Source organism: Vanderwaltozyma polyspora, genomic scaffold, assembly GCF_000150035.1.
Source record: "Vanderwaltozyma polyspora DSM 70294 KpolScaffold1018 genomic scaffold, whole genome shotgun sequence".
Lineage (NCBI taxonomy): Eukaryota > Fungi > Ascomycota > Saccharomycetes > Saccharomycetales > Saccharomycetaceae > Vanderwaltozyma > Vanderwaltozyma polyspora.
The window spans coordinates 131,513-159,322 of NW_001834694.1; the positions used below are offsets into that span (position 1 = coordinate 131,513).

General features: G+C 30.4%; 10 protein-coding genes and 1 further gene across 10 annotated transcripts, besides 2 other annotated features; 5 read left to right on the forward strand and 6 right to left on the reverse strand.

Annotated features, from left to right (window-relative positions):
• Positions 1–31: 31 nt before the first annotated feature.
• On the reverse strand, positions 32–694 carry Kpol_1018p40 (uncharacterized protein; the record flags this gene model as incomplete). The annotated part of the gene is made up of 1 exon (XM_001647318.1): positions 32–694. The coding sequence occupies one exon, from the start codon at positions 692–694 to the stop codon at positions 32–34; it is 663 nt and encodes a 220-aa protein (XP_001647368.1).
• A 1,032-nt stretch (positions 695–1,726) lies between these two features.
• Positions 1,727–4,240: a sequence feature (similar to hypothetical protein; correction of possible frameshift sequencing error~similar to Saccharomyces cerevisiae SNF5 (YBR289W)).
• On the reverse strand, positions 1,727–4,698 carry Kpol_1018p41 (the record flags this gene model as incomplete).
• Positions 4,243–4,698: a sequence feature (similar to hypothetical protein; correction of possible frameshift sequencing error~similar to Saccharomyces cerevisiae SNF5 (YBR289W)).
• Positions 4,699–5,649: 951 nt separating this feature from the next.
• APM3 (Apm3p) lies at positions 5,650–7,377 on the forward strand (the record flags this gene model as incomplete). The annotated part of the gene is made up of 1 exon (XM_001647319.1): positions 5,650–7,377. One exon carries the CDS (start codon positions 5,650–5,652, stop codon positions 7,375–7,377), a length of 1,728 nt encoding a protein of 575 aa, XP_001647369.1.
• A 536-nt stretch (positions 7,378–7,913) lies between these two features.
• QCR10 (ubiquinol--cytochrome-c reductase subunit 10) lies at positions 7,914–8,150 on the reverse strand (the record flags this gene model as incomplete). Its single annotated transcript, XM_001647320.1, has 1 exon — positions 7,914–8,150. One exon carries the CDS (start codon positions 8,148–8,150, stop codon positions 7,914–7,916), a length of 237 nt encoding a protein of 78 aa, XP_001647370.1.
• Positions 8,151–9,889: 1,739 nt separating this feature from the next.
• On the forward strand, positions 9,890–11,764 carry Kpol_1018p44 (uncharacterized protein; the record flags this gene model as incomplete). The annotated part of the gene is made up of 1 exon (XM_001647321.1): positions 9,890–11,764. One exon carries the CDS (start codon positions 9,890–9,892, stop codon positions 11,762–11,764), a length of 1,875 nt encoding a protein of 624 aa, XP_001647371.1.
• A 2,033-nt stretch (positions 11,765–13,797) lies between these two features.
• MET14 (adenylyl-sulfate kinase) lies at positions 13,798–14,403 on the forward strand (the record flags this gene model as incomplete). Its single annotated transcript, XM_001647322.1, has 1 exon — positions 13,798–14,403. One exon carries the CDS (start codon positions 13,798–13,800, stop codon positions 14,401–14,403), a length of 606 nt encoding a protein of 201 aa, XP_001647372.1.
• A 273-nt stretch (positions 14,404–14,676) lies between these two features.
• DID4 (ESCRT-III subunit protein DID4) lies at positions 14,677–15,336 on the reverse strand (the record flags this gene model as incomplete). The annotated part of the gene is made up of 1 exon (XM_001647323.1): positions 14,677–15,336. The coding sequence occupies one exon, from the start codon at positions 15,334–15,336 to the stop codon at positions 14,677–14,679; it is 660 nt and encodes a 219-aa protein (XP_001647373.1).
• A 1,758-nt stretch (positions 15,337–17,094) lies between these two features.
• On the forward strand, positions 17,095–17,484 carry MRP17 (mitochondrial 37S ribosomal protein bS6m; the record flags this gene model as incomplete). Its single annotated transcript, XM_001647324.1, has 1 exon — positions 17,095–17,484. One exon carries the CDS (start codon positions 17,095–17,097, stop codon positions 17,482–17,484), a length of 390 nt encoding a protein of 129 aa, XP_001647374.1.
• A 422-nt stretch (positions 17,485–17,906) lies between these two features.
• On the reverse strand, positions 17,907–19,154 carry Kpol_1018p48 (phosphatase PAP2 family protein; the record flags this gene model as incomplete). The annotated part of the gene is made up of 1 exon (XM_001647325.1): positions 17,907–19,154. One exon carries the CDS (start codon positions 19,152–19,154, stop codon positions 17,907–17,909), a length of 1,248 nt encoding a protein of 415 aa, XP_001647375.1.
• A 5,457-nt stretch (positions 19,155–24,611) lies between these two features.
• Kpol_1018p49 (TLC domain-containing protein) lies at positions 24,612–25,871 on the forward strand (the record flags this gene model as incomplete). Its single annotated transcript, XM_001647326.1, has 1 exon — positions 24,612–25,871. One exon carries the CDS (start codon positions 24,612–24,614, stop codon positions 25,869–25,871), a length of 1,260 nt encoding a protein of 419 aa, XP_001647376.1.
• A 418-nt stretch (positions 25,872–26,289) lies between these two features.
• Positions 26,290–27,417, reverse strand: MRP4 (mitochondrial 37S ribosomal protein uS2m; the record flags this gene model as incomplete). The annotated part of the gene is made up of 1 exon (XM_001647327.1): positions 26,290–27,417. One exon carries the CDS (start codon positions 27,415–27,417, stop codon positions 26,290–26,292), a length of 1,128 nt encoding a protein of 375 aa, XP_001647377.1.
• Positions 27,418–27,810: the final 393 nt, after the last annotated feature.

A 27,810-nucleotide genomic window follows, 5' to 3' on the forward strand; every position in this document is an offset into this window, starting at 1 on the left:
TGTTCTTATTGTTACTTCTGTTATAAATTTGTTATTCGTAATTACAAACTATAATATAATAATCAATGTTCAACAACAGTTTGGACCTAGTAAAAAAAATAGTATTCAGATTAGTGTACAGTCGAACAATATATGATTTGAAGCAGTAATTGGAATCAAATTCAAATTCAAAATCAAAATCAAAATCAAAATCTATAGTGTCTAATGCTAAACCAGGTTTCTGTTCGAACCAATGTATAGCGAGTAATACGAAGAGGGTTTTAATAAAGTGGTACCAAAGTAACTTAATTTTATTTGATATAATATTGATGTGATATTGATATAATATAATATAATATAATATAACATTATATAAGTTGATAAAGTTTAATATTGAAATATAGTATTGTATAAGTAATAAATTCTTGTTCTTGTTCTTGTTGTCCAATTTTTTAGTCAGCTTTCGAAACACACATATCCGACAATAGTAATTTGTTACGTTATACGTTGTTGGGTCGGTATCAGTATAGGTGGTGCGTGGAGAGGGGGGAAGGGGAGGAAGAAAGAAGAGAAGAAGCGAAAGAAGATGGATGGTGGTGGTGATGGTGCTCTCTCTTCCCTTGGCTTTGCCTCTTACCGAATCCCGGTTTGCTTTTCCAGTCAGTGATTTGATATATTCTGTGCTGTGGTTTGGCACCAACACACACACACACATATACTGGCAGTCATTGTGTACGTGCCTCTATTTCCCATTTCGAACTGGTCCTCGTCCTCGTTTTGTGTTCCTTCTCTCCTATCCTCTTTCCATTTCCATTTCCAATTCCAATTCCAATTCCAATTCCATCACCGTGTCTCTCCGTCAGTGTGCCGCGGGCAAGGCATGTGGCACAGGGCAGGACAGAAGGGGAAAGTGAAGGTGAAGGAATAGTAAAAGGTTTGCTTTGCTTTGGTTTGGGCTGCGCTGGGTTTGGAGAATATCTATCTAGTGCAGGCAAAAGAGCTATTGCAACATAAAACAAAACGGAAATATATAAATATACTAGTGTAGCTGTTTGTAGGTATACAATACTACCTTGGCAGGAATAAGAGAGGAAATACAAAGGTTATCTATGTCCTTTGGTCATGCTGTCACATTATTTACTAGAGAGCTGTCCTTGTGGTTTGGAAAATTGTAAATTGTAAATTGAGAACTCAGAACTCAGAACTCAGAACTCAGAACTCAGAACTTGCGGAACATACAAGGAAACATACACACATTTCATTGTTTTGCCTACGCCTACTCTTGTGCGCGGGTTTCTGACCCCCGATCTCAAAATGACGGAAAATTACAGGAAGAGTATATACAATATTTTATTGTATATACTATATTATAATGGTATTATACTATTTTTTAAAGGTAAACCAGTAAAAAAAAAGAATAAAAAAAGGAAATTGAGGCAACCTCGTTCCTGAATCTGTAACCCAGATTATTGTTTACTAAGAAAATGGAGAACTTAAGAGTCAGTCACATGATAAAGTGCTTTAACAGATGGTTTAATATTACATAACATTCATAAATATATATAATATATATATATAAAAATCTCTATTTATATACTTGTACAATTAGACATATCATTTCCATGCATTTTCTATTTCAAATAGTCACAGTTAATTAATTATTATCATTGCGGCAGCTATATTGCGGATAGTTGTAGTTGTTAGGCTAAACAAGAAATCATGGTTTTACATTAATGGTTCCCTCAATTTATTGCAATGGGTTGTTGTTGTTATTGTCGTTGTCGTTATTGTTGCTGATGTTGCTGCTGCTGTTGTTGTTGTTGCTGTTGTTATTGTTGTTGCTGTTGTTGCTGTTGTTGCTGTTGTTGACTTCCAGAATTTGTGTTGGTTCAGCTTTGGTAACTATTTCAGAATTCGAATTCGAATTTGAATTTGTATTTGTATTTGAATTTGTGTTTGAAGTTAAATTTAAATTCTCATCCCTTGGAACATTCAAATTATTAGAATCAGATTTTATTGGTAATACTGCGTCATCTGGTTTCTTTTCCGATGAGTTTTTAAGGGTAATTGACAACAATAATGATTTTCCAGGTATATGGTCGATAATATAGCACGCTGGCATCTCAGGTTTAGGTTTGTCAGGCCTTGCCTTATATTCTGTTCTGGTCTTAAGTTCGTACGATTCTACTGAAGGTCCTAAATCTAATCCACCTGGTAACAGTGTACTTGGAACAGGTGTTCTAAATGTTCTTGGTACATCTGCAATATCTGGGAGTGATATTTCACCCACTTGTGCTGCAATTATTGAATTAGAACCCATAGCATTAGTATTTGTTGTGGATGGAGATGCACTGCTAGATAACGGTGTACCTGCAACATTTCCTGAAATTACGATACCACGTCTATTAAATCTACCTTGTCTTCTTTTTCTTCTTGAATCTCTATCTTTATCCTTATCAAGCCTTTCTAATTCAGCAGCAGAAATTTGGATTAAGTTCGGAGTGAAAACCTTGCTATCTGAAGGCAATCTATAAATATTGTCAAGCGTAATGACTGGTAGGAGTCTACTCCTAATATCAGCATCATCAACATTTGACCCATCAAATTTATAACCGAGCAGTACTAAAGATTTATGATAAATATGAACTTGTTCTCTAATTGAATGTGCTATGGCTGTAACAAATTCTCCGGGAAGCTCTAGCTCACGACACATACATTCAGCAAACTCTTCCGGATTATTTTCAGGATTTGAAATGTCCCACTCTATTTGATCAACTAATTGACTTTGGCCAATAACAATGTCTAGTTTGATGGTTATGCGCATATCATCTCCACCTAAGTGACCTTTCTTAATTTCAATAAAGGGATCAGGTTGACAATCAATTATTTGTTCTTTAATGGATTGAGCTACAGAATCAGAAACTTGTGCAATAAATTGCTCCTCAAATTTGAAATCTCGCAGCATATCCTCCACAAAATCATCTACATTAACTAATCTATCATTTTTATTCCACAACAACGTATCTCTCAAAGAAAACTTATCACGCTCTTGATCAAATTCTAATCTAATTGGGACAAGATCCTCATGAGCTTCGTTCATAGCTTGTTCATATATGTCCATCATATCCATGTCAATAGTTGACCTATTATATTGCATATCACCTGAAAATATATTTGTCATGGTATTTGTTATACCATTTCCATAGCCAGAATAACCATTTCCCCATATACTTGCGCTAGGAAGATTTTGGGCTGTATTAGTAATTGATTTCATTCTTGTTGACTTTAAATCTTGATAGTATTTTAAACTATGCCATAATCTACCTAGATATTCTTTGTTGCTGAAACCGTAAATACTAAATGGTGCATATCCAGTCTGTTCCTTGGCTTTATCGATTTTATTGGTTTTATCACGTTGGATAATTTGTTCATATACAAATGTATCCGTTGTAGGATTCTTTTCTGACCAATAAGTAGGATAAGGAAGATTTTTTTCAGGAGGGTTGTATTTAATTGTTTGAAATTCTGGTAAATTCATTTTCGTAGTATCCAGGAGTATGTCATTTTGCTTAGCGTAACTATTCATTCCTTGAACTTTTTCTGCTGTACCAGAAATCTTTTGTTTGGAAACATTTAACGCATGAGAGTTCATCCCTTCTGTTCCTGGAACATGAGATTGATTTGGATTTTGGTATGTTGAATTTGAAATATTATCTTGGTACTGATGGGCTGTTTGATTTTGTTTCTGTCCAGATGCCTTCTGTGTAACACTTCTTCCTTGACCTTTGGCAGTTTTATTTTGAGATTTTGAATGAGCCTTAGGCTGAGACTTTGTTTGAGATTGAGGGACTGATTTGTTGACCTGTGGGAACTGTTGCGGCTGTATCTGTTGTTGCGGCTGTTGTTGCGGCTGTTGTTGTTGTTGTTGTTGTTGAGTCTGTTGTTGAGGAGGTGCTTGCTGCTGTTGAAGGTACATTTGCTGTTGCATTTGTTGTTGTAATTGTTGTTGAGCCATGGTGACCGCAGCTACAACAGATGGGTTGTTCTTCTGTATGGCCTGTTGTTTTAATGAATTTAGAACCTGCTGTTGCATAGGCAATGGTAACTGTGCAATTTGTGGGGGAAGGTTGAATGGTAATTGAGATGTATTCTGAGGTATATTCTGAGGTATATCTCTTGCAGTCTGATTTTGCTGTATTTGTATATCCTTCTGATTTAAGTTAGTAGTTCCCATAGATGAAATTGCTGTTATTAACATAGTCATTGGTAATCTTTCCTTTGTGAACCTAACTTGCATGTTTTTGTTGCTGAACTTGAGTTTGTTGCATCTGATTTGAATGTGGAGTTGACCCTTGCTGTTGATTCATCAGCTGTTGTTGCATCTGTTGCGGTTGTTGAGAAAGATTGTTTTTGCTGATTTTGTGAAATAATCGATCTTTCAGCTTGTTGTATCCTACTTCTTAGCAGTTGTTGATGTCTCTGTTGGATTAATTGCAATTGATGTGGAGTTAAATTTTGAAGAATCTGAGGTGGTATCTGTGACATACTGAATGAAGGTGTTCCTATATTACTAAAAGGATTGGGCTGGCCACCACCATTAGAATTAGAATTATTCCCGTTATTATTTCTTACATTCGAACCACCCATGGGACCAGTATTTCCCGAAATGCTATTATTATTATTAGTGTTGTTATTGTTATTGTTATTATTATTATTCATCGGGATTTTGAATAGGAAATTAATACGATCAACTTCAATAAGCAAAGGCTCCAAAAATGGGTCAAAATCTAATCACAGTAACAACAAGTCTGTTGAATTCCCTTTATATACAAATTCTAATTCTATAATCGGAAGAGTACCCAACAATCTAAAATAATATTATAATAAGGTAAAATAAGACTAGTTCCCTTCCTCTACTGGTATAAATTTTCAGTTACGTGTTTGTCTATTGTATAAAAGCTTGAGCTGAACTAGAAGCAAAAGTTCAAATGCAAGTTTAAACTATCTCTAGTCTTATTCTTATTCTTATTCTTGTTCTTGTTCTTGTTCTTGTTCTTGTTCTTGTTCTTAATTTATTATTTACTTTACATTTTTGGTTTAACAAAAATAAAAAGTTAAACATTTTTCAATTTTTATATTTCTCTGCTCTGCTCTGCTCCTGCTCCTGCTCTGTTTTCTCTCGTAAGACAAAAAAATTACACTACAAATTAAAAATCAAAGGCTGTGCTGTGTTGTCTCGGGGAGAAGAGCAAAGAGAGATATTTTCAATAGAGTGGGCAATAGAGTGGGCAATAGACAGCGTGCGGTATATTCTGAGACAAGGGAAGAGGAAAAACGAAAAAAAAATTAAGAAAAGCGAAAAACGAAAAAACGAAAATGAAAATGAAAATGAAAATGAAAATGAAAATGAAAAAAAGGTCAAAGTAAAGAAGTTTCGAAATATATAATATATTACATATTATAGATATAGATATAGATATAGATATAGATATAGATATATGTATATATATATATGAAAAAAAAAAAAAGGTAAAAGGTAAAAGGTAAAAGGTCTTTTGATCTACTATTAAAAATATTGAGTATACATATATATGGGTATTTGTATGCTTGATTTCATATCTACAAGTATCTGAGCTCACAATTCTGTTTCTATCGTATCAATTGCCCTCAATGTATATTTCATTTTACATAACAGATACTAATAATGCATTGATTTTTCAATTTTTAATCAATTCTAATGCTCCATCTTTTAGACAGATTTTAACTAAATTACAAAGTATATACCCTGAACTAGGTGTAAGCTTAAATAGAGGTTCAGAGAAGAATGAATCCTTCGAAAATGGTGGTAAATTTTTACATGGAAATTTAGGTACTGATTTGGAAATTTTTGGTTATTATTCAAAAATTAATAGATTTTACTATTGGTGTCTAAAATCAAGATCAAAGGATAATACCGATCTTGATCCTTATGTACTATTGGAACAGATCGATGTAAAACTAATGGATTATTATGACAAGGATGGATTATCTGTAAAAAAAATTAGCAATAATTATGATCAAATTTCATTAATATTTTATTGGATGATAAATGGTGGTGAACCAAACGTCGGTAAAACCTCTACAAATTTTATAAAGGAGAATGTACCAATGAAAGTAGACTTATCAAAAGTGTTCACTTCAACTGCACAAAATATACAAAAGGCTATTCAATCATCTCAAGCCCAAAAGCCAATTTTCCAAGATTTCTCTTTCCAAGAAAATAAAGCTAATGCTCCTTGGAGATCTCAAAATGTTAAACATAATAATAATGAAATTTATATCGATCTAGTAGAATCTGTACATGTTGTGTATCAAACAAAGATCAGAAGATCCAATGAATTGACACGTTCTAAACAATCAATCAAAAAAATCGTTAATGGTTATCTAAAAGGCACAGCTTACGTTCAAAGTTTCCTGAATGGTAATCCATTAGTTGAATTACAATTAGAATTATCGGGAAATGATATCGGCCATCCTTCTTTCCATGAATGTGTTGATATAGATGAATATTTGAAAAACATTGACAACAGCTCAATAAGTTCATTGAAATTTATACCACCTGATGGAAAATTTACATTGATGGACTATACAATAACTCTAGACCCTACAAAGGAGAAAGAAAAGTCATACGGAAGTTTTAGTAATAGAATTGGTATGGTCGATATCTTTTTTGAAGATGGGCTAGGCTCAAATGGTGATGAATTTGAAGTGTCTATTAATATTGGTAAATATAATCAAGTTACAGAGATCAAAAATCTGAAGGTGGAATTACATTTTTCTGCTACGGCTACAAATAATGGGGATTTCACTGAAGTAAAACCTAGCAATTACGATATTGAACCAAACGGGATAGACGGAAATAAAAAATCTAATATTCAAAAGTTTGATAATAATAATGATGATTTCAATGATCATGGTGATGATAATAATAACACCGATGATGATAATGATGATGATGATGATGATGATAATAATAATAATAATAATGATGATGATGATGATGATGATGATGCCGAATACAAAATAAAGATGTTGAGAAGTACGCATGGTAGATTTGAAAATAGCATATCGCCAAATAAATCAATTTGGATTTTTGATGAAACAACACCATCGGGTATATCACCAACTTTAAATGGTTGTGTTGAGTATTCATCAAAAACCCCTATTACTAAAATGTATTTAAGTCGTATTTCACTTCATTATGAGCATATAGGTCAATTGGCAAGTGGTATTAGGGTTAAGACCCTCAATATTGTTTCTGGCTTAAAAGCTTTTAATGATGAGAAATTATTTAAAGGTGTCAAATATGCAACAAAAACTGACGATTATTCATTAAGAATAAAACCTGTGCTTCAATAGAATATCATAATGACACTAAAGTAAAATACAGTAACCTTGTGCAGTTATCAGAATAAGTAAGTCACGACATATAGAAACGTATTTAAATTAAACAGTTCAAGCTACAACTTCAATCTTCATTTTTAACATTTTTCTTTTGGTTGGAAATATCACTACATTAAAATATTATTAAGCTACTATACATAGAGATGTAATTTAATACAAATCATTTTATTCTACTATCTGAAATTGGTCCTAGATATACAAAAATGCCATGATGACATTTTTTAAAAAGGGTGAACAATTGAATAATAAAGTTTTGATTTATTTAGAGAAATATAAATAAGTTAGATATTTATTTGAAGGGTTTGAGAATATATAAAGTAATGATAATTAATGGAAGTAATTGTTTTTATACTTCATCATTGTTGTAATGAACGCATTATTCCAATAATTATATCAGTTGAATTTCTAATTGTACGTTCTAATGTTTGAAATTTATATTTTTGAATTGCAAAAATAAAAATAAATGAAAAATATAACAGAATCGATTCCAATTAGTATTGTTTATCTTCTGGTAGAACTTCCTTAACCCAGTAAGAACCAAAATAAGGTAATTTTTTGTAAAAAGTATCTTGGAAAATTGGCCATCCTGAAGTGTAAACAGCAACACAGGATGCCCAAGCACCACCCCATAACATTAAATTTGGAGCATAACTTGCTAGGTTCTTGGTAGATATTTTACCAAAATGTGGGACAGTCTTAAAAGCTAATTGAGAAACGTAAGCAACCATTGTTATTTACTAAAATAAAAATATATACAGTTTGCGGATAATATGTTAGTTATAATAGAAAGAATAAATCTAAATAACAGAGCTAATATAATAAATAATAAAGTATAATAATTATTTATATATGAGCTAATTTAATTGATAGTAATACCTCTATTAAGAATATAAAATTAGTTTGTATATATATATATGTGGGGGGATGGAGAGGAAAGGGTTAGATTGTGAATTAAAATTAAAACAAGAGCTTGTTCAAATGCTTGATTTATAAAATAGTAGCAAATTTTATATCCGAAAAAATTACTTCACCAAAGAAAAAAAAAATGGAAAAATTAACTTAGGATCTTGACCCGTCTTGTCTGTATCACGCTGAAATATTTTAGTATTAGGATATGTCTGGTAGAAGCAAGTTAAGAAAGATAGGAAGTGTATATGTTACTGGTAAGGAAAGGAACAATACATTTAAACACTATAATGTGAATATACTATTTCTTTAACTCTACTTTACTAAGTCTTGGAAGTTTTCTTGGTGTTGTGATATAATTTAGAATACATAAAGTTTTCGGTAGAGAAATAGTAGTAGTTCATTATATAGTTACCAATCCTTTTTCTTTATTGACCGGGTAATATATTTCCTTTTCTTAACAAATCAAATTTTCACTAATTAAATTGTTTTAATTATATTTTCTTCGGTGGTAACTGACAGTCACATGATCTGTTTCGAACATTCTGATTAGTCTTTTATCTTTAAACGAAATACATTTTAAACTTAATTATATATCGAGTTTATAATTTTATTACCGAATTATATAATTGTTTAAGTTAAATCTATCATAAAAAAAGGAATTGCAATATCTATAGGTCTATTGTAAATATGGTCACGTGTGTTACTAATCAAAAAGCTATCAACATTTGTAGATTGATATGAGAAAATTAATACAACAAATAAAAGAAAATTATACTACAAAACGACATACTTAAATTTTACGTCACAATCATGGGGTCGATATTGACATGAGTATATATAGACTCGGATTAAGCATCACCACAACATGTCTATCCCATTATATTAGATATAACACCGGCAGGCAAAACCTTAGACAAATTATGAAATCTTTAGATTTAAATATTTCATAATTTGCGTCATCAAACAATGTGGTCCATTAGTTTGAACTCTATGATGTATATGATGTTGATTGATAAATTGAGCAAGTCTTAATTTCAATATAACAAGTTGTAGTTGATACAATTGGATAATTAAAAAAATAAAAATATAAAAATATAAAATGAAATGTGCCAAAAGGTATAAAATTTTTGTGGCTAGTGGCAATTTTATTTTTTATTTTTTTTGTTTAAATATATATTGTTGTTATTGTTGCAGAAGCAGTACTTGGAGTGTCTTTTCTATTACTTTCTAATGACAGAAATATTTGGCGAATGATTTGATTTTTACTGATATTATCATATCTTAATGTTAGATAATATGTCATATTCGCATTTCATATTTTTTTTATATTTTGGCGGTAAAGAAGTCATTGTTTTCTTTAAAGGAAAAACAAGTTTGTAACACTAGACATAATACAAAAATTATAGTTTAGTTCCATAACATAAACTTATTTAAATACGAAACTAATTAACTTGGAATTCAATAAAATAAAGTAATAGAGAATTGTAATCGGAGTGAATCAATTCTAATATAGGCAATTAGAAAACAAAAACTAATATTACATTTATACAAAACTAAAATGAAAAAATATTTAAAAATTTATTGGTGGATTACGTTGTATTTTTGGATTAGCTTAACGACCTCTATAGACACCGATGAATTAGAAATTGAAAACTGTTTGAATTTTGGAGGTAAAAATTGGGAACCAATCTTAACGTCAAAAAACAATGATAAATTATCCTTATGTATTTTAAGAAACTTTAACAAGCAATTTAATTTTTGTTCTTATTGTTTAGAGATGGATGCAGAGACTTTGGATGATAAATCTAGATGTCTTTGTATTAATTGTGCCGTAAAATCCATGATTAACGATTGTACCAAATATTTTACAATTACAGATGAAATGACGTATAAAAATTTAAATAATATTATCAATATACTATCGAAATATGATTTAAAAAACGTAATGTCGGTTGATGAAGAATCTTTAAGTCATACAAATTTAAGAAGAAATTTAGGAAGCAAGCTCTACAGATTTTTTTTTAAATTTGAAAAAAAATCTTTAATTGATTCAGTATTAGAATTTTTCATAGATGAAATATATTCTTTAGAAAATATTAATTGGTCACAAATAAGCCCAGAGACTTCTAACCTAGGTAATTTTTTTAAAAAACCCAATAAAGAAATCCCTTCTATTGTAGAAAGTAATAAACCCATTAATGACACACTTCCAGATGATGATTCGAAGTGCGATGACGACGATGACGATGATGACGATGATGAAGATGATGAAGATGATGATGAAGATGATGAAGATGATGATGAATATGATGAAGATGATGAAGATGATGAAGATGATGAAGATGATGAAGACGATGAAGACGATGAAGATGATGAAGATGATGAAGATGATGAAGATGATGAAGATGATGAAGACGATGACGACGATGACGACGATGATGGTGATGATGATGAAGGAGATTATTACAAGAAGAAAAAGTCCTCCAGAAAAGCTCTGGACGAAAGTAAATACAAAAAAAAAGGTAGAAATCAAGAAATTAGCAACAGTAAGTTTGATAGGTTAAAAAAGAAAATTACTAAGAAGACAAGTGAGATAGATATGGATGACGATGAAGAAGAAGAGGAAGAAGAAAACAATGATGATGACGATGAAGAAGAAGAAAAAGAAGAAGAAGATGATGATGAAGAAGAAGAAAACGATGAAGACTGTAATGATGAAGATCTAATATTTACAACCACATATTATATTAATTATACTCCTATCAAAACCCGAACCAAAAAGACACGAACAAAATCATACACAGAGACTTCAACGAAATCATACTGCACAAAGACAAAATATTCAGGAATTTGGGAAACTGTTTCTGCGATTCAAACTACAACCACCACCGAGACTGAAACATTTTTTATAATTTCAACAACTTCCACCTCAGTTACAACAACATTGATAGCAACCAAAACTTTCTTTGAAAACAACTATTCTACCATGACCAGAACGACTACCAATTATTACACTAAAACTAAATACAAAACCGATATTACGAGAACAACAGAATACGAGTTCGAGTATACAACCACAACAGTGACAATCGCTAAAAGAACTTATGCAAAATATTATAATGTTTATGTTACAGAGTATGATACTGTCACCAACACAAAAACTTATCAGGTGACTGACACTGTCACTTCAACGAAGACAGGAAAGGGTAAAATTGAATATCATTATTCTACCAAAACAAAATTAACCACAAGCACTAAGTACAGGACATCTATGGCAACTATAACTAAAACAATAATCAAAGTTAGGAAAAATAAAGCTGTAAGTAGAACTTCTAAAACAAAAACTATAGTTCAAACAGTGATAGATTATACAACAGTTACGATCACTGCCCCAGCACAGCCGTTACCGAGTTTGCCATTTTTCCTCTACTAAATTTAATTAATTAGCACAATATTTTAGCTACTAGTAACTTTAGTTTGCCCAAAGTCAAAATTAATGTTAAAGAAGCTTTGACCAGCTAAACTGTTTGAAAGATTGTGAAAATTTCTTACCAACCGCTACCTAAATTTTTGTTTCGATATCCAAATTAACAATGCAAATGATCATTAATAAAGTAAACATGATATAAAGTAACCATGATATAAAGTAAACATCGAGTTATCACCGTTCGAATAAGAATTAAATTATTTATTGAACTTGAATAATTTTATTTAAATATTATATTATACGTTATATAATATCATTCCTTTTAAAAAAGAAAGTATTTTTATATATTATCCAGCATATTAGCAATATATTTATAGTATAGATAGATTTGTAATAGGCTATTTTATTCTTAAAAACAAAAATATAATAAAGAGATGGGAGGGACCGAAATTAAGAATAAAATAAGTAGAAGCCTCAACTTACAATCAGCTACCATCAAGTAAATATTATTGCCATTAATGTATAAAAGATGTATGTCTTTAACATCAGTTAGGCCAAAGAAGCAGTTAAAAAAAAAGAAATTGTAACAAAATTCAAATTATATATTTATATAAACATATTTTATCAGAAAATGGAGTAACCATCTTTGGTTATATCATAAAGTACTGGAAAAGTAAGGCAAAATATGATTAAGATTTAAAAATCAAATAATTTAAACACAACATTCTGTATGACATAATTCTTATGATTAAAATAAAAAGGTGAAATTGATTGTATTTTTTCATGTATGGATGGATACCGGGTCCTAACTTCTCTCGAGTAAGATGTCCCTATGTATGGGTAGGCTGTATCACATGACCTAGTAAAAAATATATTTTTAATTTAAATATTATTTCAAATAAATACTAAGAAAATGTAATAATAAATTAAATAAGCATGTTGTTTCCGAAGAGAGAAAGTATGTTTGGTGGAAAGATAATTTATTATATTATTATTAAAGACTTGGTTTTAGGGGTAAGGTTATCGTATAATATATTTTGTTTTTACGTGTTTTATTTAGTAAGAGCATTTTATTTTTGGAACTTGTATTTTGTTGGCTTTACTTAAGTCTTGTCATTCAGTAGTGTTTGTTACTATCCATTTTGAATTATGTTTGGTTTTTAACAAGTAATATTCTTTTGTAGTCAATCTATTGATTCTAAAATTTCAACAACAATAATTCTATAAACATTGCTACCTGGATTTTAAGATAGCTTTTTAATGATTGTTTAACACCATCGCCCTAATTTGATACACAGGAGTACAACATCAGATTTGGAGATCAAAATTTTGTGATTAATGGACATAAATTGAATTATTTCCAAAAGGCCAGGCTTGATCAAGAAATTTCCAAGGTATATATAGATATATATATATCCTATTAAATACTGAATTAATTTTACTGAAAAATCTCTCTTTATATGCATATCCCTCAAAACCCAATGACTATTAAAATTGTTAATTCAGTGATTTATCTATTTCCTTTAACAATGCATATATAGTAGGGAGATGAATTAAGTTCAGATTATGTACCACTTTGTAGTAAAATCTTACCTCTATTGATAGTCATTATCAATTATGAGGTACATCAAAAAATGAATTGTAGAAAAGCAATTTAATTATACCAATAATATCACGTGCGTATTACTCAATACCGTTTAAGTCTAAAGCAGCACATAATTGTGCAACTAATAATGAATAGGTAGGTAATAATTAACCATTGAGCTATCTGAAACAGACATGAAGTTATACCTAAAAATTCAATGGATATGTTAATTCGTTGGTTATAAATATCAGTTCTTTGAACTATCAATACTTTGGCTAAAATTTCTCTTGGCTATTCAATTTTTTTTAAATAATAGAGTTTACCTTGGTAACTTGGACTAATTGATGATTTAGAATACTTTTGAAACTTGAACGCATGCAGTAGGAAATAACATTCTAATTTATATTTTTATATATACACATTATTACCAATATAAATAAAATAATTATCAAACATGGCTACTAATATTACCTGGCATCCTAATTTGACATATGTTGAAAGAAAAGAGTTGAGAAAACAAGAGGGTTGTACGGTTTGGTTAACTGGATTAAGTGCATCTGGTAAGAGTACAATTGCTTGTGCTTTAGAACAATTGTTATTAAAAAAGTCATTATCAGCCTACAGATTGGATGGTGATAATATCAGATTTGGTTTAAATAAAGATCTAGGATTTTCTGAGCAAGATAGAAATGAAAATATTAGAAGAATAAGTGAAGTTTCTAAATTATTTGCAGATTCATGCACGATTGCAATTACATCCTTTATATCACCATATAGAGCCGACAGAGATAGAGCTCGTAAATTACATAAAGAAGCTGGATTGAGATTCATTGAAGTATTTGTCGATGTTCCAATTGATGTCGCCGAGAAAAGAGACCCAAAGGGCTTATATAAAAAAGCAAGAGAAGGTGTCATTAAAGAGTTTACGGGTATTTCAGCACCATACGAGGAACCATTAACACCTGAAATTCATATAAACACTGCAACCAATTCTATTGAAGAATGTGTTTTTAGGATCTTTAATTATTTGGTCGCTGAAAAAATTATTTCAGAATCTTAATCTTTGTATTTATCGTCATATTTAATTATTTATCCTTATCTTTATTTAAAAGCAACAATCGAATTTTAATAAAATATGTTATACCATCGATTAAATGATAATTCTATAAATACAAAACAGTTTAACCATTCGAAAAAAAAAGAAAAAGCAAAAAAAAATTAGTAAATCTCTGTACATTTAAATTGAATTGGTCATAAATCATTTCGAGTAATTACAGTTCATGGAACTCAATGAATTTTTACATTTTAAAACGATACCAAACTGTCATTATCACTACCTTTTTAAACTGTTGAGACGTGCCTGTAGTTCATCATCCTGAGACGGAAAGGTTTCCCCACCAGCACCAATAGCTTCTTTGATAGGAGTATTTAATTCATTAGTTGCCGAATTTTGAATTATATTCTGGGGTGTATCTTGAAGTTGTGCATTAAGATCTACTCCTATTTCGTCCAATACTTTATTAACTATTTCATCTGCCTCTTCATCTTCATCTAACTCATCCCCCATGACGTTATCAATTGCTTCATCCATAAACTCTTGTCTTTGATCCATTAAATCACTTTGTTTTTCAAATTCCATGGATATTTGTTGTAATTGTGGTAGGTTCATAGATCTATTCATTCCTGCAAGTAAGATTGTAGCTTCGCGCATAGAATTTGTCATTTGATCACTACTTTTAACTGCTTGTATCCTTAATGAAATAGCTTGTAATTGTGTCTTCATATTATCAAATTTTTGAATATAATTCTTGGTTCTCACTAAATCCTTTGCTTGAATTTTTGCTGCATTTATTTGGCCATTTTTGGCAGATCTTTTTATATCAGCTATTAATTTTTTCTCTTGCACTTCAAGTTTTCTTTTTTCCCTATCGAGTTCCCTTTGAGTTCTATCTAATGCTCTTTGATTCTGTTGTGACGATAATAGTAATCTCATAAAAAGAGGTTTAAAAATAATTAAGGTTAGTAAATGGTTACTCAAGTAAAATTTGAAGTATGCTTTATACGGATATAAAGATATTATTAACAATGAAACATACCTTTTTCAGCCTTTCTTGAGGAGTAAGGTTTTTCCCAAAAAACCATTGAAACATATTTAATCAGTTTAACCCGTAACTTCTTTATATCACCCTGGTATTAATTAGAAGTAAATTAGCAGGCTTATCGAATATGTAATGTTCTAATTATTATTTTTTAGGAAGAAATGAAGTATAGAAATTAATTATTCAACTAAAGAAAATTTTAGTTTATTCTTCTAGTTCAATGACTTCTTACTCCTTGTAACAATTACTCAAAGTTTAGTTTCCTAGTCAAATTTGCTTCTTTAAACGTTATTTAATCAATCTTCAGATTAATTAATTGGCTTTTTTTTTCAGATGTCTCTGTTCTTTCTTTGTTTCCTCGAATAGAAAATGCTCCTAATTTGTTTCCTTTCCTTTTATATTCAAATTTGAAAGCCATAACACTTATTGTTGCACACGTGATTAGACATCGTAATCATATCAAACGAACAAGACAAATATTCTATCATATGACGATGATGATGATGATGATGACAATGATATATTTATATACATATATATGATATATTCTTACTTATCCAAACAAATTGAGGATAATCTATGTGATGAGATTTTATTAATTTTAAATAAAATAAACACAGCCTTGAGGTAATTTCATTGGGGTGGGATTACTGCCATTTAAATGTAAAAAGTAAATATGCTATTTATCTCTGCATCAGTTATGAGAAATAAAGATATTTACCTCTCGAGAAACACTGAAACAGATAAAAGTAACTTGTTTAGAGTATATATATATGATCTTTAATTTTGCCTGGATTCCCCTACCTGTCAAAAAAGTAAAAGGAAACAAAGCAATTCCACAACACTAGGTTCAATAAATAATCAAAGTATGTTTATAGTCCCAATTTACATCCAGGAACTATAATTTTATACATTTATAATTTTATATATTTTATATTTATAACTTTATATATTTATATATTTCATATAAGGTATCTTATTCCTCGTGATAATCATGGAGTCAGCGAAATCCAGTTACCAATTCTAGGTTGGTTGGGTAGAGGTAGAATCTATCGTCTCGTCTCGTCTCGTTATAGTACACATTATTCTTGTTTATGTTTATTCTTATGTTTATGTTTATTCTTATGTTTATGTTTATTCTTATGTTTATGTTTATAAGAAGTTATTTAATAAGATTGAAAGGATGTTCATCCTTTCAATCAAATAACCGCTGAAACTCGATCCCTTCCTATTTAACATTTTTGTGACTTTTGAAGTACTTATGTACGAACCTGGTTTTGCTTTCTCAATATGAAAAATGATACAATTTGAAAAAATAAAAAAACGAATTTTATATATATTTATATGTTAAAGGCCTAACAACATTGAGCAAGCATCAAGAAACTACAAGGTTTAGCTAAAGGCTCCTATATATCAAAGAAATTTTGATATTTAAACTACTCTCATTTAGGATACTGGGAGGAAGGTCTTTAATTGATTGCACATTTTATATATTTTCCATCATTCTCAATTTTATTATTTTTTGGATATTGCTACTGGGTCTTGAGCGTATAACATCGAATATTATCCATAGACATATATCATATCATATCATATTGATAATACAATAGAGTGAAAAACAAAAACATAAATACAAATTAAATATAATTACGATGCTATATGAGTTGATTGGTATTGTTCGTGTGATGAACCCTGTTGTGGCGAATAAAGAAGCAAAAGAATTAGCAACTACTATTGGAAAATTAATTATTAATAACAGAGGTGTTGTAAGAAAAATATCACCAATGGGAACTAGCCCATTACCAAAGATTATCAAAAAAGATGAGGAACAACATTTTCAAGGTTATCAATTTATGATGTTATTTGATGCTTCTGTTGGTGTTCAATCTGAAATTTTAAGAACACTAAAAAATGATCCCCGTGTTATTAGATCATCAATAATTAAAGTAGATACAACAAAAGAATTAGATGTTGCACCATCAATTGATAGAGCAGCAGGGTATAAAACGATCCTAGAGAAGAGTAATATGAAAATTCAATGAAAATTCAAGTAATAAAAATTGGAATCTGCCAATATATATATATATACATAAAAGCTAATATCTGTGTAAGATACAGATATTAGCACATACATACTTTACTGTAGACTCGACTACATTCATCATCTGTAAATAGCATAAAAATATTAAGAAATATTTATAAATATTCTAATGCTTTCACTTTAATAAATAAGAATATGTTTTAAAGTCGGTATTGACTTGTCATTATTTAAATAATTATACAAAATTTGAATATTTATGCAGTGGATAGATATGAATTAATTTATCTTAATATATGCAAACTTGGGGGGGGGTCGTTAAATTAAGACTAAAATTGGTTTCGGTCTAATATTGTTATTCTGATTTGAAATGACTGGGCAGTTATATTCTGTAATTTAATTTAACCTGATTCAATCTTATTCAGTTTAGTCATTTCTATATTTGTTCAATCTTGGGGAAGTCGTTCTATAGTCATCATTAAATTCACTTAAAGATGTATTAGAAGTTGAAGATGAAAGAGAACCAAGAGGAACTTCAAAGATCGACGAGCTTCTACTCGATTCTCTCCTTATCCCTAATTCATAATTATTTTCTAGACTTGTTAGTGGTACACTTTCTATATCATTTGAGTCTTCGTTCAATGGATTGTTCTTTGTAATATCAAAAGTAGAAACCGATGAGTAGGACCATCTACAAAATAGATCAGTATCAACTATGGGTAAGTGGGTATATTTGGTATATTGAAATATCACATAAGCTAATACTGATCCTGCCATAAGATCGACAAAGTAGTGGTGAGTCAAATACATAGTTGACCACCACAGCCAACAAAGGTAGAAAATAAATAAAGGTCTTAGTTTTGGAAAGCAGTAAGAAAAGAATAGAGCTTCCATTGTGGCACAACCAGAGTGTAATGATGGAAAAGCACCAAATATAACCGATGAGTTCGCAAAGGCAGATGAATATAAATTAATACCAAATAATTTGTCTATCCGAGATAACCCACCTGGGGAGCCATGCATACCATAGTGTGCAGCTTGTAAATTGTACATATTTTTGTACCATGGTGGTGCAGCTGGGAATACATTTTGTATAATAACCCCTATTAGGTTTAAATAGCCAAAAGCAAAAGCGTAACCTCTTAAAACTGTTGGTGGGCCAAAGAGAAAAATTATTGCAGCAACAACAAAAGGTGCACCAAAATGAAAGATACCATAAGGCAACCAGGCCAATAAGTCAAAAAAAGAATTTGTTGATGCGGCTAAGATATCACTCAAGTCATCACCGTATAGTATAGTTTCCACAGCTGGCAATACTTTAACAGTAATTTTTGGTCTTTTCTCTGCTGGAAAATGAGATGAAGTGAAATATAAAGCTAACCAGGTTAAAATTGGCAAAGCACTCCAAAAAAACTGTGATGTAATTGGTAATAAAAATAATGTTGCTAAGCATAAATAAAATAGGATTTTGAAAATCCATGGCGCAGGATTTGAAATGAAGACAAATAACATTACTGAGCCTAGAAAAGAGTAATGTAAAACATCTCTTTTTGTGAGTTTATGACGTAGTAACCTCTGTAATGAAAGTTTTGGATTGACGCTGCTATCTAAATCAGAAACATTTGTTCCAGTAGGTTTTTCTGATAAAAACCATTTTTTGAACAAATTTTCCATTGATATAAAAATAAACAATATTAGTTAAGTCACTTTTTCAATAACCTTGACAAAAATTCAGAAAAAAATTGAATTAGCACAAATAATATATATATATATGGGAGAGATCAATAGTTTTGGTTGGCAACAGTTAGTTACTTTTCCCTCTTTGTACAAATTGCGAAAAAATTGATAAAAATAAAGGATAACGAATTGAGACTGCACTTATCTATCAAAAGATGAAAAATTGAGTAACTGTGATCACGACCTAAAACTTACTTTGTTTGAACCAGAGTAAATAAGTAACTTCAAATGAAAGTACAAGTTTATTATATTATTAATGTGTAAAATAGTAATAATAATTTTATTTTTGCTTCTTCTTATAGTCCAAAAAAAATGATGAAATAAAACTTCTTTCTCCACCAAACCTGTATATATAAATTAATATCCAATCCTTATTCTTTAGTAACTCAAATAGCTTCTTATAAGAAGGAAAATTTCAATATATTTACTATGACAACTCAATCACAAAGATTTTCAGAAGTTAATTAATTAAATATTCCAGTTATAACAATCCTTAGTTAGCTTTTTTTGTAATATTATTATTTCAATAAAGCTTAAATTTAATTCTGGTTTATCTTTAATCGATATTTTTATACTTTTCAAATCGTTCTTTGCTATAAAGATAAATCCAATATACAATAATAGACAAAGCAATTTTGTTCTTTAACTCTAACTTTAACTTTAACTTTAACTTTAAGTTAGTCTTCTTCTGGTTTGATTAATTCCTATAGTTTTTTTTTTTTTGCTCTAACTTGCTTTTCTTCAATTTACTACAAAAATTCAAAAATCACCGAAGTATAACCGTCAGTGATTAAATTCTACAATAACGTGATAGATAGTTCAATTAGTTTTTGATATTTATAGTAGTATTATATTTATATCTTTGATTTTATACAAACAATGAGCAAGATAGTTTAGTTTGTATGATTGTGATTGTGATAATGAATTCTAAGAATAATTAGGATGAAGCCCGCAGAAAAGGTGAACTGAGCTAAGCCCATTCTTAAGTTATAAATTTAATCTAATCATCCACTTATTTCCATTACCTTGGTAATGGAAACAATAGCTGAGAAAAAGGAATATATCTACTATAAGTTTCTTGCGTTTTAATCTTAACCGTATATAGTATAAGTAATGTGACAATAACATTTACAACTATTTGATATAAGGAGAGAGGGGGATAATGACGTTCTACATAAACTGAAGATTATTGCTCACGTTACGTTTCCTTGACTGATTTTGATGAGTGGAATATAGATGTGGATAATAAGTTGATGATATTGATGATGAAGATGATTCATTCAATCAATGGAACGTCGATGGGGCGGAATGGGGAGGGATGGATGGTTCAAGAAACCAAACCAAGCAAGACTCTTTCTTTCTCTCTTTCTTTCTCTCTGTTTGAGAGTCTACAGAATTAAGAAGGTACAACAAAGAAGCAAACAACCACTTTTACATCCTTTAATCTAAGTGTAATAATAGCAATAATTAATGGGACTTGTGATAGCAATCGATTTTCTTTTAATTATCTTGAAGAGGTAAAGGAGGGGAAGAGGGATTTAGAGGAAACGTTTTCTTGCCTGTTATCAGTTTCCACATCTTCTTGTTCTTGTTCTTGTGGGTTCTGGAAGAAAGAAAGTGAGTGAGGGGGCAGCTGAGAGAGATCAGGAAGCTTACTTCACAGCTGTTTCCCACGGCGAATATCTTTTAAATTTATAATCTGCAGCAGTTTGCTTTTTCGAAAAATTGTTCATTTGCTAATATAATTGGTACTTCTGGAACTCGTCTTAATGATATTCAAGGTTGTTTTAGAATTGTGGGTTAGTTTTGTGCAAGAGGCTAAGTGACTTAGGTGGACAATGCTGTAAATGTGATATAAATTATAATATTTCATGGAACTCTCTTGTGGAAGATGATAGCGAAGTCCAGCAGCTGAATGCAACAAGTGTAGGTTGCTCAAAGAGTAGTACTGTATAAATCACGAGTGGTTACTTGAGTAGAAGGGGAATGTTTCGATAGAACAAAGAGATGGGCTGGGAAAGCAACCAAGAAACATAGCGACAGCCCACTTTTTTATTCTTTCCAACAAAGGGAGTAGTAAATTAAATAACTAACTAACTATTTAGATGAAGCACACTAGATAATATTGATTGAGTGATTGATTGATATACTGGTATTATTATCTATATTTTTTTTTTTTGCTTTTGTTTGATTTTAAGAACATATTTGCCTGAATGTATACTTGCACCCTTAGTTGTCTCTTTGCTTGCCTAAAATCATGGCACCGCATGACTTTTTTTTTTTAAAACTGATACTTTTTTTCATTTTGAACAGAATATTTGTAAAATAGCTTTGATACCGCATTTTCAAAGTGACTCGACTTTAGAAGAATAATTGGTAATTTAAGAACTAACAAAGAGGGAAGCATTGCTGGGTAAATAATACCCTCAGTGAAAAATTGCTACTTCTATAGATAAATTAAATAATACTGGCTTGTGTATGCTAAGGGTACCTCGGACGTCAGAAGAATTGGTTGGTTCTACAATTAAGTGTTGGTTTTATTATCTTTGGAAAACACAGTATTATGTGATTAACAAATTGTTCCTATTTACATTTCACAGCATGAGATGAGATGAGATGAGATGAACTGGAATTTTGTTGTTAACTTTGACGTTTATATTTATTTACATATAATATTTGTAATTTTTTAAAAATCTGAAATAGAAGCTAAGTATCCCTTTTATCAGTTAATTCAGAAAATATAAAAAGTTACTTGATTCCAATCAAGTCGATAATCTCGATATTGAGAGGGTGTTTATTTACTTATTCCTTGATTTCTTTCATTGTATACCCTCTATGGTTTTAAATAGGCATATCTGTGTCTACTATTTTATTTTTGGAGCCTTGTTCGAAGCACTTCTTTAATTTAGCCAATTGGTTAGTTTTTTAATACGGTAACGTAACTTAATTCTAAAAAAAATTATTTTGATCCCTAATATTTAACTGTTTTGTAAATGAAATCATTAAATTGTAATATTTATGTTTAGGTGAATTTGTTTTATTTTCCGTTTCCACATCGAAGCCAAACGTAAAAATAAGTAAATTTTTATAAATAGAAACATTCAAAGTATTGTAAGTTTATCGTATTTAATGGAGGGAGAGGTTATTTTCATGTGTATAGAACTCAAGTTGAGAAATATCCATGGAGTTTAGTTTCCACTACAAATAGTAACATTTATTATATTATAGGAATCTTCTCCCCATTGATTAATTTCCACTGTTCGCTTAAAATGCCAAGAATTATTACATCAAGTAATTGATTATACGACCTTTAGCGTTTTAATAAAAATCAGGATATCAGGAGAAATCACTTGAAATCTATTGGTTAAATGTATAACATTTATTTAATCTTTAAGAAAACATATTCAAATAAACACTTTTTATTTTTATTTTTTGTTTCTATTGTTTTTGTAGAGTAATAAACGTCTTCAGTTTCAAGTAGTTAAAAGAGAATCCCTGAATGGGTAACCGAATAGAAACGAGGGAAAACATATTAAATTAGCTAGCCAACCACCAAACCATCAATTATTAAGGGAATTTTCCCTTCCATGGAACAAGATCAGAACTTTAGAGTCAAATTGCTTTTAAATCTTCAACAGTTTCTCTTAGCTGGAAAACTGAATGGAATAAAAAAGGAATCATCCCTTTCCGAAGACCCGCTCTAATTATCCTCTCCCCCCTTATATTTTCCACCAAATTTTTCCACTTTTTTTTTCCTTCTTAGAATATCCAACTGTTATGGGCTAAATGTTATAACACATCAGCGGCTAGTCTTAATAGGTTCCAAAAGGAGCGAAAGCAAAACACACTGCGAGATGTTGTTTATGTTTATTTAACCACTTAACCAATTAGGTAGGTGTACATCAATTGTTAGCTTAACTGAGTTTTAAAGAGGGATGGATACTCCCAAAACCAATTCCAAAGTATAAGTGAAATGGAAACAGATTTCCAGTCTTCTTGTTTTCCCTGTCTGCTCCAGCTGTTTCCTGTAGAGTGAAAAAGAACCAATCTCTAATCTCTTCTTACCTTCAACAGCAATTCCCATCGTATCAACAAGGAAGCGTCTCGAAACAAATAAAATGTGTTTTTTTTCTTTTTTTTTTTTGCTGTTACAATAAATTTGAAAAAAGAAACGAAACAAAATCTATAAAATAGTTTCGTTTCTTTTTGTATTTTCTCCGCTACGTTAGCCGCTCTGCGGGGAGAGAACCCTCCGTATCGACGGGAAATTTACGTATTTTACAGAAAACAATGCACGGGGCGACCAAACGAGGATTTGTCCTCGAAACCGCCGTCATAGTTTGTTGTTTCTTTTTTCTTTTTTGGTTAAACAAAAAGTTTTCGATTGTTGAAATCTAAACGAGTTAGCCTCTTTCACCCTAAGAAAGGAAGGTAACGTAATCTATTCTTAGAGAAATCCAAGCCTAAATCCAAGCCTAAATCGAAGCCTAAATCTAAGCACAAAAAACAATTGCAATGCCCATTACTAAGATATTTTTTCGAATTAAACTATTTTCCATTGATGGTACTGCTGCAGTCGCTGCAAGAATACATCGAAATCAATTGAAACTTACCGCAGAAAGCTTAATGCAATAAAAGTGAAAAAATAAAAAAAAAAGTAAAATGAAAAGATTATCTTGAATGCTCTATCTATATTCATCCATGGCTTTAAATATTTGTCAGGGCTTATTACTAGTTTGCTTTTCTTTACTGGGTGAATACGATTCTAGTTCGAACATCAGGCAAGATGTTATTAAGACTAGCAATCAAATATTTTGCCTAGCTTAACTAAATAAAAAAAAGATCTTTTTTATTTTTATTTTGCTGAAACTCTCTTGTGCTGTGTGATATTGGTACCTAAATATTTGTTCAATAATTCTTTAATGGCTAGGTATGTATTCCATGCAAAGTTTTTTTTTTTTAACAATGAACAGAATGCTGAGTGGAATATCAATAATAAGAAACACCATAAGAATTTAACAGATGACCAGAAATTCAAGCACAACTTAAAAGATCAACATGAAAACATCAGGCTGTTGTTTATAATCTGATTATGAAAAATTAAAATACGATCGGTATCATATTTTCATATAAATAATCTGTTATCATTCATATATAAATAAATGTGTCTTAATAGACATTAATTGTTAACCTTCATTCCCAAATATCGGTTTTAAAGTTATCTTCAAGTACTTGACATGAATAATATTAAAATCATTCATTTATAATACAAGAGATTCAATTAGTATTATTGAAGACAGGCTCATCAAATTAAATATATATTATAATATTATAGAATCAAGAATAGTACTTTATCAAAACTAATATTTCCAAATAATCAAATCTTGTATTATAATGATACAACCTAATGAAACTAACATTTCATACTCTATGAAAAAGGAACATCTACCATTTTCAACTGCAAATGAAGATGTAACAGTTAATACAAAAATTAAAGCCAGGTCACGTAGAACCTCATCCATCGGGAAGATTAATTTAGGTGACAATAATATTAATAGTTTTGGAACAATGAGTGAAAGTAAAGAATCAAAAATTGCTTCTAAGAACAGATTACAATATTTATCCAACACTTCAAAGAATGATAAGGACCTTCTCAAAAAAATATGGCTTTCATATAGGGAAATGAATTATCGTCATACATGGCTGACACCTTTATTAATATTGCTAACAGTTTATATTACTTATTACACTTCAGGGAATAGAACTGAAACCAATCCTCTACATCAATTTGTCACAATTTCATATAAAATTGGAGACACTGACAATTATGGTAAGGGTATCAAAGATTTATCTTTTATATTTTTCCATATGATATTTTTTACATTTTTAAGAGAATTCTTAATGGATCTCGTTATTCGTCCATTAACAATTAATAAATTAAAAATTACTGCTAAGCATAAAGTTAATAGAATGATGGAACAAGTGTATTCAATAATATATTATGGGATATCTAGTCCTTTTGGGTTATACATAATGTATAACTCTGATCTATGGCTTTTCAAAACTACAGAAATGTATCAAACATATCCAGACTTATACAATTCTTACTTAATGAAAATATACTATCTAGGCCAAGCGGCATTTTGGGCCCAACAAGCTTGTATTTTAGTTTTACAACTAGAAAAGCCAAGAAAAGATCATAACGAATTGATATTTCATCACATTGTTACCTTATTATTGATTTGGTCCTCTTATGTTTTCCATTTCACTAAAATTGGATTATCTGTTTATATTACCATGGATGTATCTGATTTCTTTTTAGCATCTTCTAAAACTTTGAATTATTTGGATTCAAATTTAACGCAAGTAACCTTTATAAGTTTTGTTTTCTCATGGGTTTACCTGCGTCACTATGTCAACCTAAAGATACTATGGTCTGTATTGACAGAATTCCGTACTGTAGGTCAATACACTTTAAATTTTGCAACTCAGCAATATAAATGTTGGATTTCGTTGCCAATTGTCTTCATTTTAATTTCAGCCCTTCAGTTGGTTAACATGTATTGGTTTTTCTTAATTCTAAGAATTCTTTATAGAATTGTTTGGTTAGGCATAGTAAAGGACGAGAGAAGTGACAGTGAATCAGAAGATTGAATTAATAGCCTAGCATTTCTCTGAATGCATTGTTGATTTGATAATTTAACCCAATAGAGAGTAGTTCTAAATTTAATTCAAAGAAGAATAGCGCTTTTGCATTTAAGACATATGGAACATATCCATTAAAACATATGTACCTGTCCATTTTAAGTTAACAAAATAATATACCTGGGGTATTTTGTTTTAAACACGCATATAAATAAATATTTAAATAAATACATACATAACAACTCAAGATTATCGTTCAAGTTACTTATAGAGCCGAACTTAAACTCTAATAGCAACGAATATTGTTTGAGCAAACAAAAAAGAAATTGGTAGAGATCCATATCAAATATATTTAAAAGAATTTATATGTAATATATACAGGAATTTTTAGGATAGAGTATGGGTTCTATTTAAATTAAATTTCAGTTTAGGCAATAGCCTCAGTTTCAATTGTTACGTCAGATTCAACAGCATTTTCAGCTGCCTTAGCTTTTAGTAATCTATTCTCTAGACCACGTTCACCAGCTTTTGCCAGAACACCTAATATCAAATTGACAGAACGCAGAGAATCATCATTACCAGGAATAGGATAAGTAACAAATGAAGGTTCTGAATCAGTATCAATAATACCAATAGTTGGAACTCTAGCTTGCATAGCCTCATTTAGAGCGTTTCTATTTTCAGTTGGATTTAAAACGACTAATAAATCAGGTTTGACAATGCTGATCTGTTCATTTTGAGTTAGTTCTCTTCCTGTTGGAGTATCAAAAAAATCTACTTCATGTCTTTCCCAAACATTAGAAATTTCGGTAGGATTTGTTAAAGTACCAGGAATCCATCTACTTGAAACATAGTAACCATGGGTTCTCTTAGCAGCTTCTTCTAATCCTCTTTTTTGACCTTGTCTTGTACCCAAAAACAAAATAATACCACCTCTTTCTGCTATGCCCTCTACTACTTTTGCAGCTCTCTTTAAGTGTGATAATGTTTTGTTTAGGTCTATAATATGAATCCCTTTATACTCACCATAGATATATGGTTGAGTAGAAGCTCTCCACAATGCAGTAGATTGACCAAGATGTACACCAGCTGCCATAAGTTTGGCAATCGATAGTTCTTGTGGTGAAACAGGTTTATGAATGTCGTTACTTGGGAAATATACATTGCTTATATTTGCACCTAATTTAGCCACATGTGAAGAATGATTCAATTGTCTTAAAAATAATTCTTGCTCCGTATATGGTTTTACACTTGCTGAAGGTTCCAAGAATGGGAACTCTCTACCTCGTATTGGCTTTACAACATTATTTGATGACGAGTTAACATTATCATCAGTGTCAATCGAATTATTTAATTTAGTGAATTTTCTTAAAAAGTTTGCCAACTCTGTATCCAATTGCTTTTCTTTTGGTGATAAATGACCTTTTGAATTTTTTAAATTTAAATCTTGTAAAGGAGTTGACTCCAGGGCTTTAAAACGATTGACAATATCATCATTGAAATCCTTTAAACGCATTAATGAGATATCTTCATCTTCGCTTGGCCTTTCCAACATGTTCAATTCATCAATAATGGTAGTAGTAAATCCTCAATTATATTTTTGGAGAATTACCCCTTAAGGGTTATTAAAGCCCCACCCAAAATATTAAGTTCTTGAAAAGGGGTATAATAAATTGAATCTAACAAAACCTTCTACAAAAGAGAAACTTTTAGCCTGAAGGATAACCTTCTACCCCGCTTGGAAATCCCCCAATAAAACTTTTATGGCCCCCTCAGAGAATCCAAAAAACAAACTTTAAACTTGGAAAGGTCTTAAAGAGAGGAAAATTAGGGGAAATTTTTTTCCCCAATCCAATTTAAAATTAAACCGGAATTTAATATCTTCACCCCCGGTATATTAATCCCCGGGAAATTACGCTGAGGAAACAAACAACCAAAAAATTTTTAC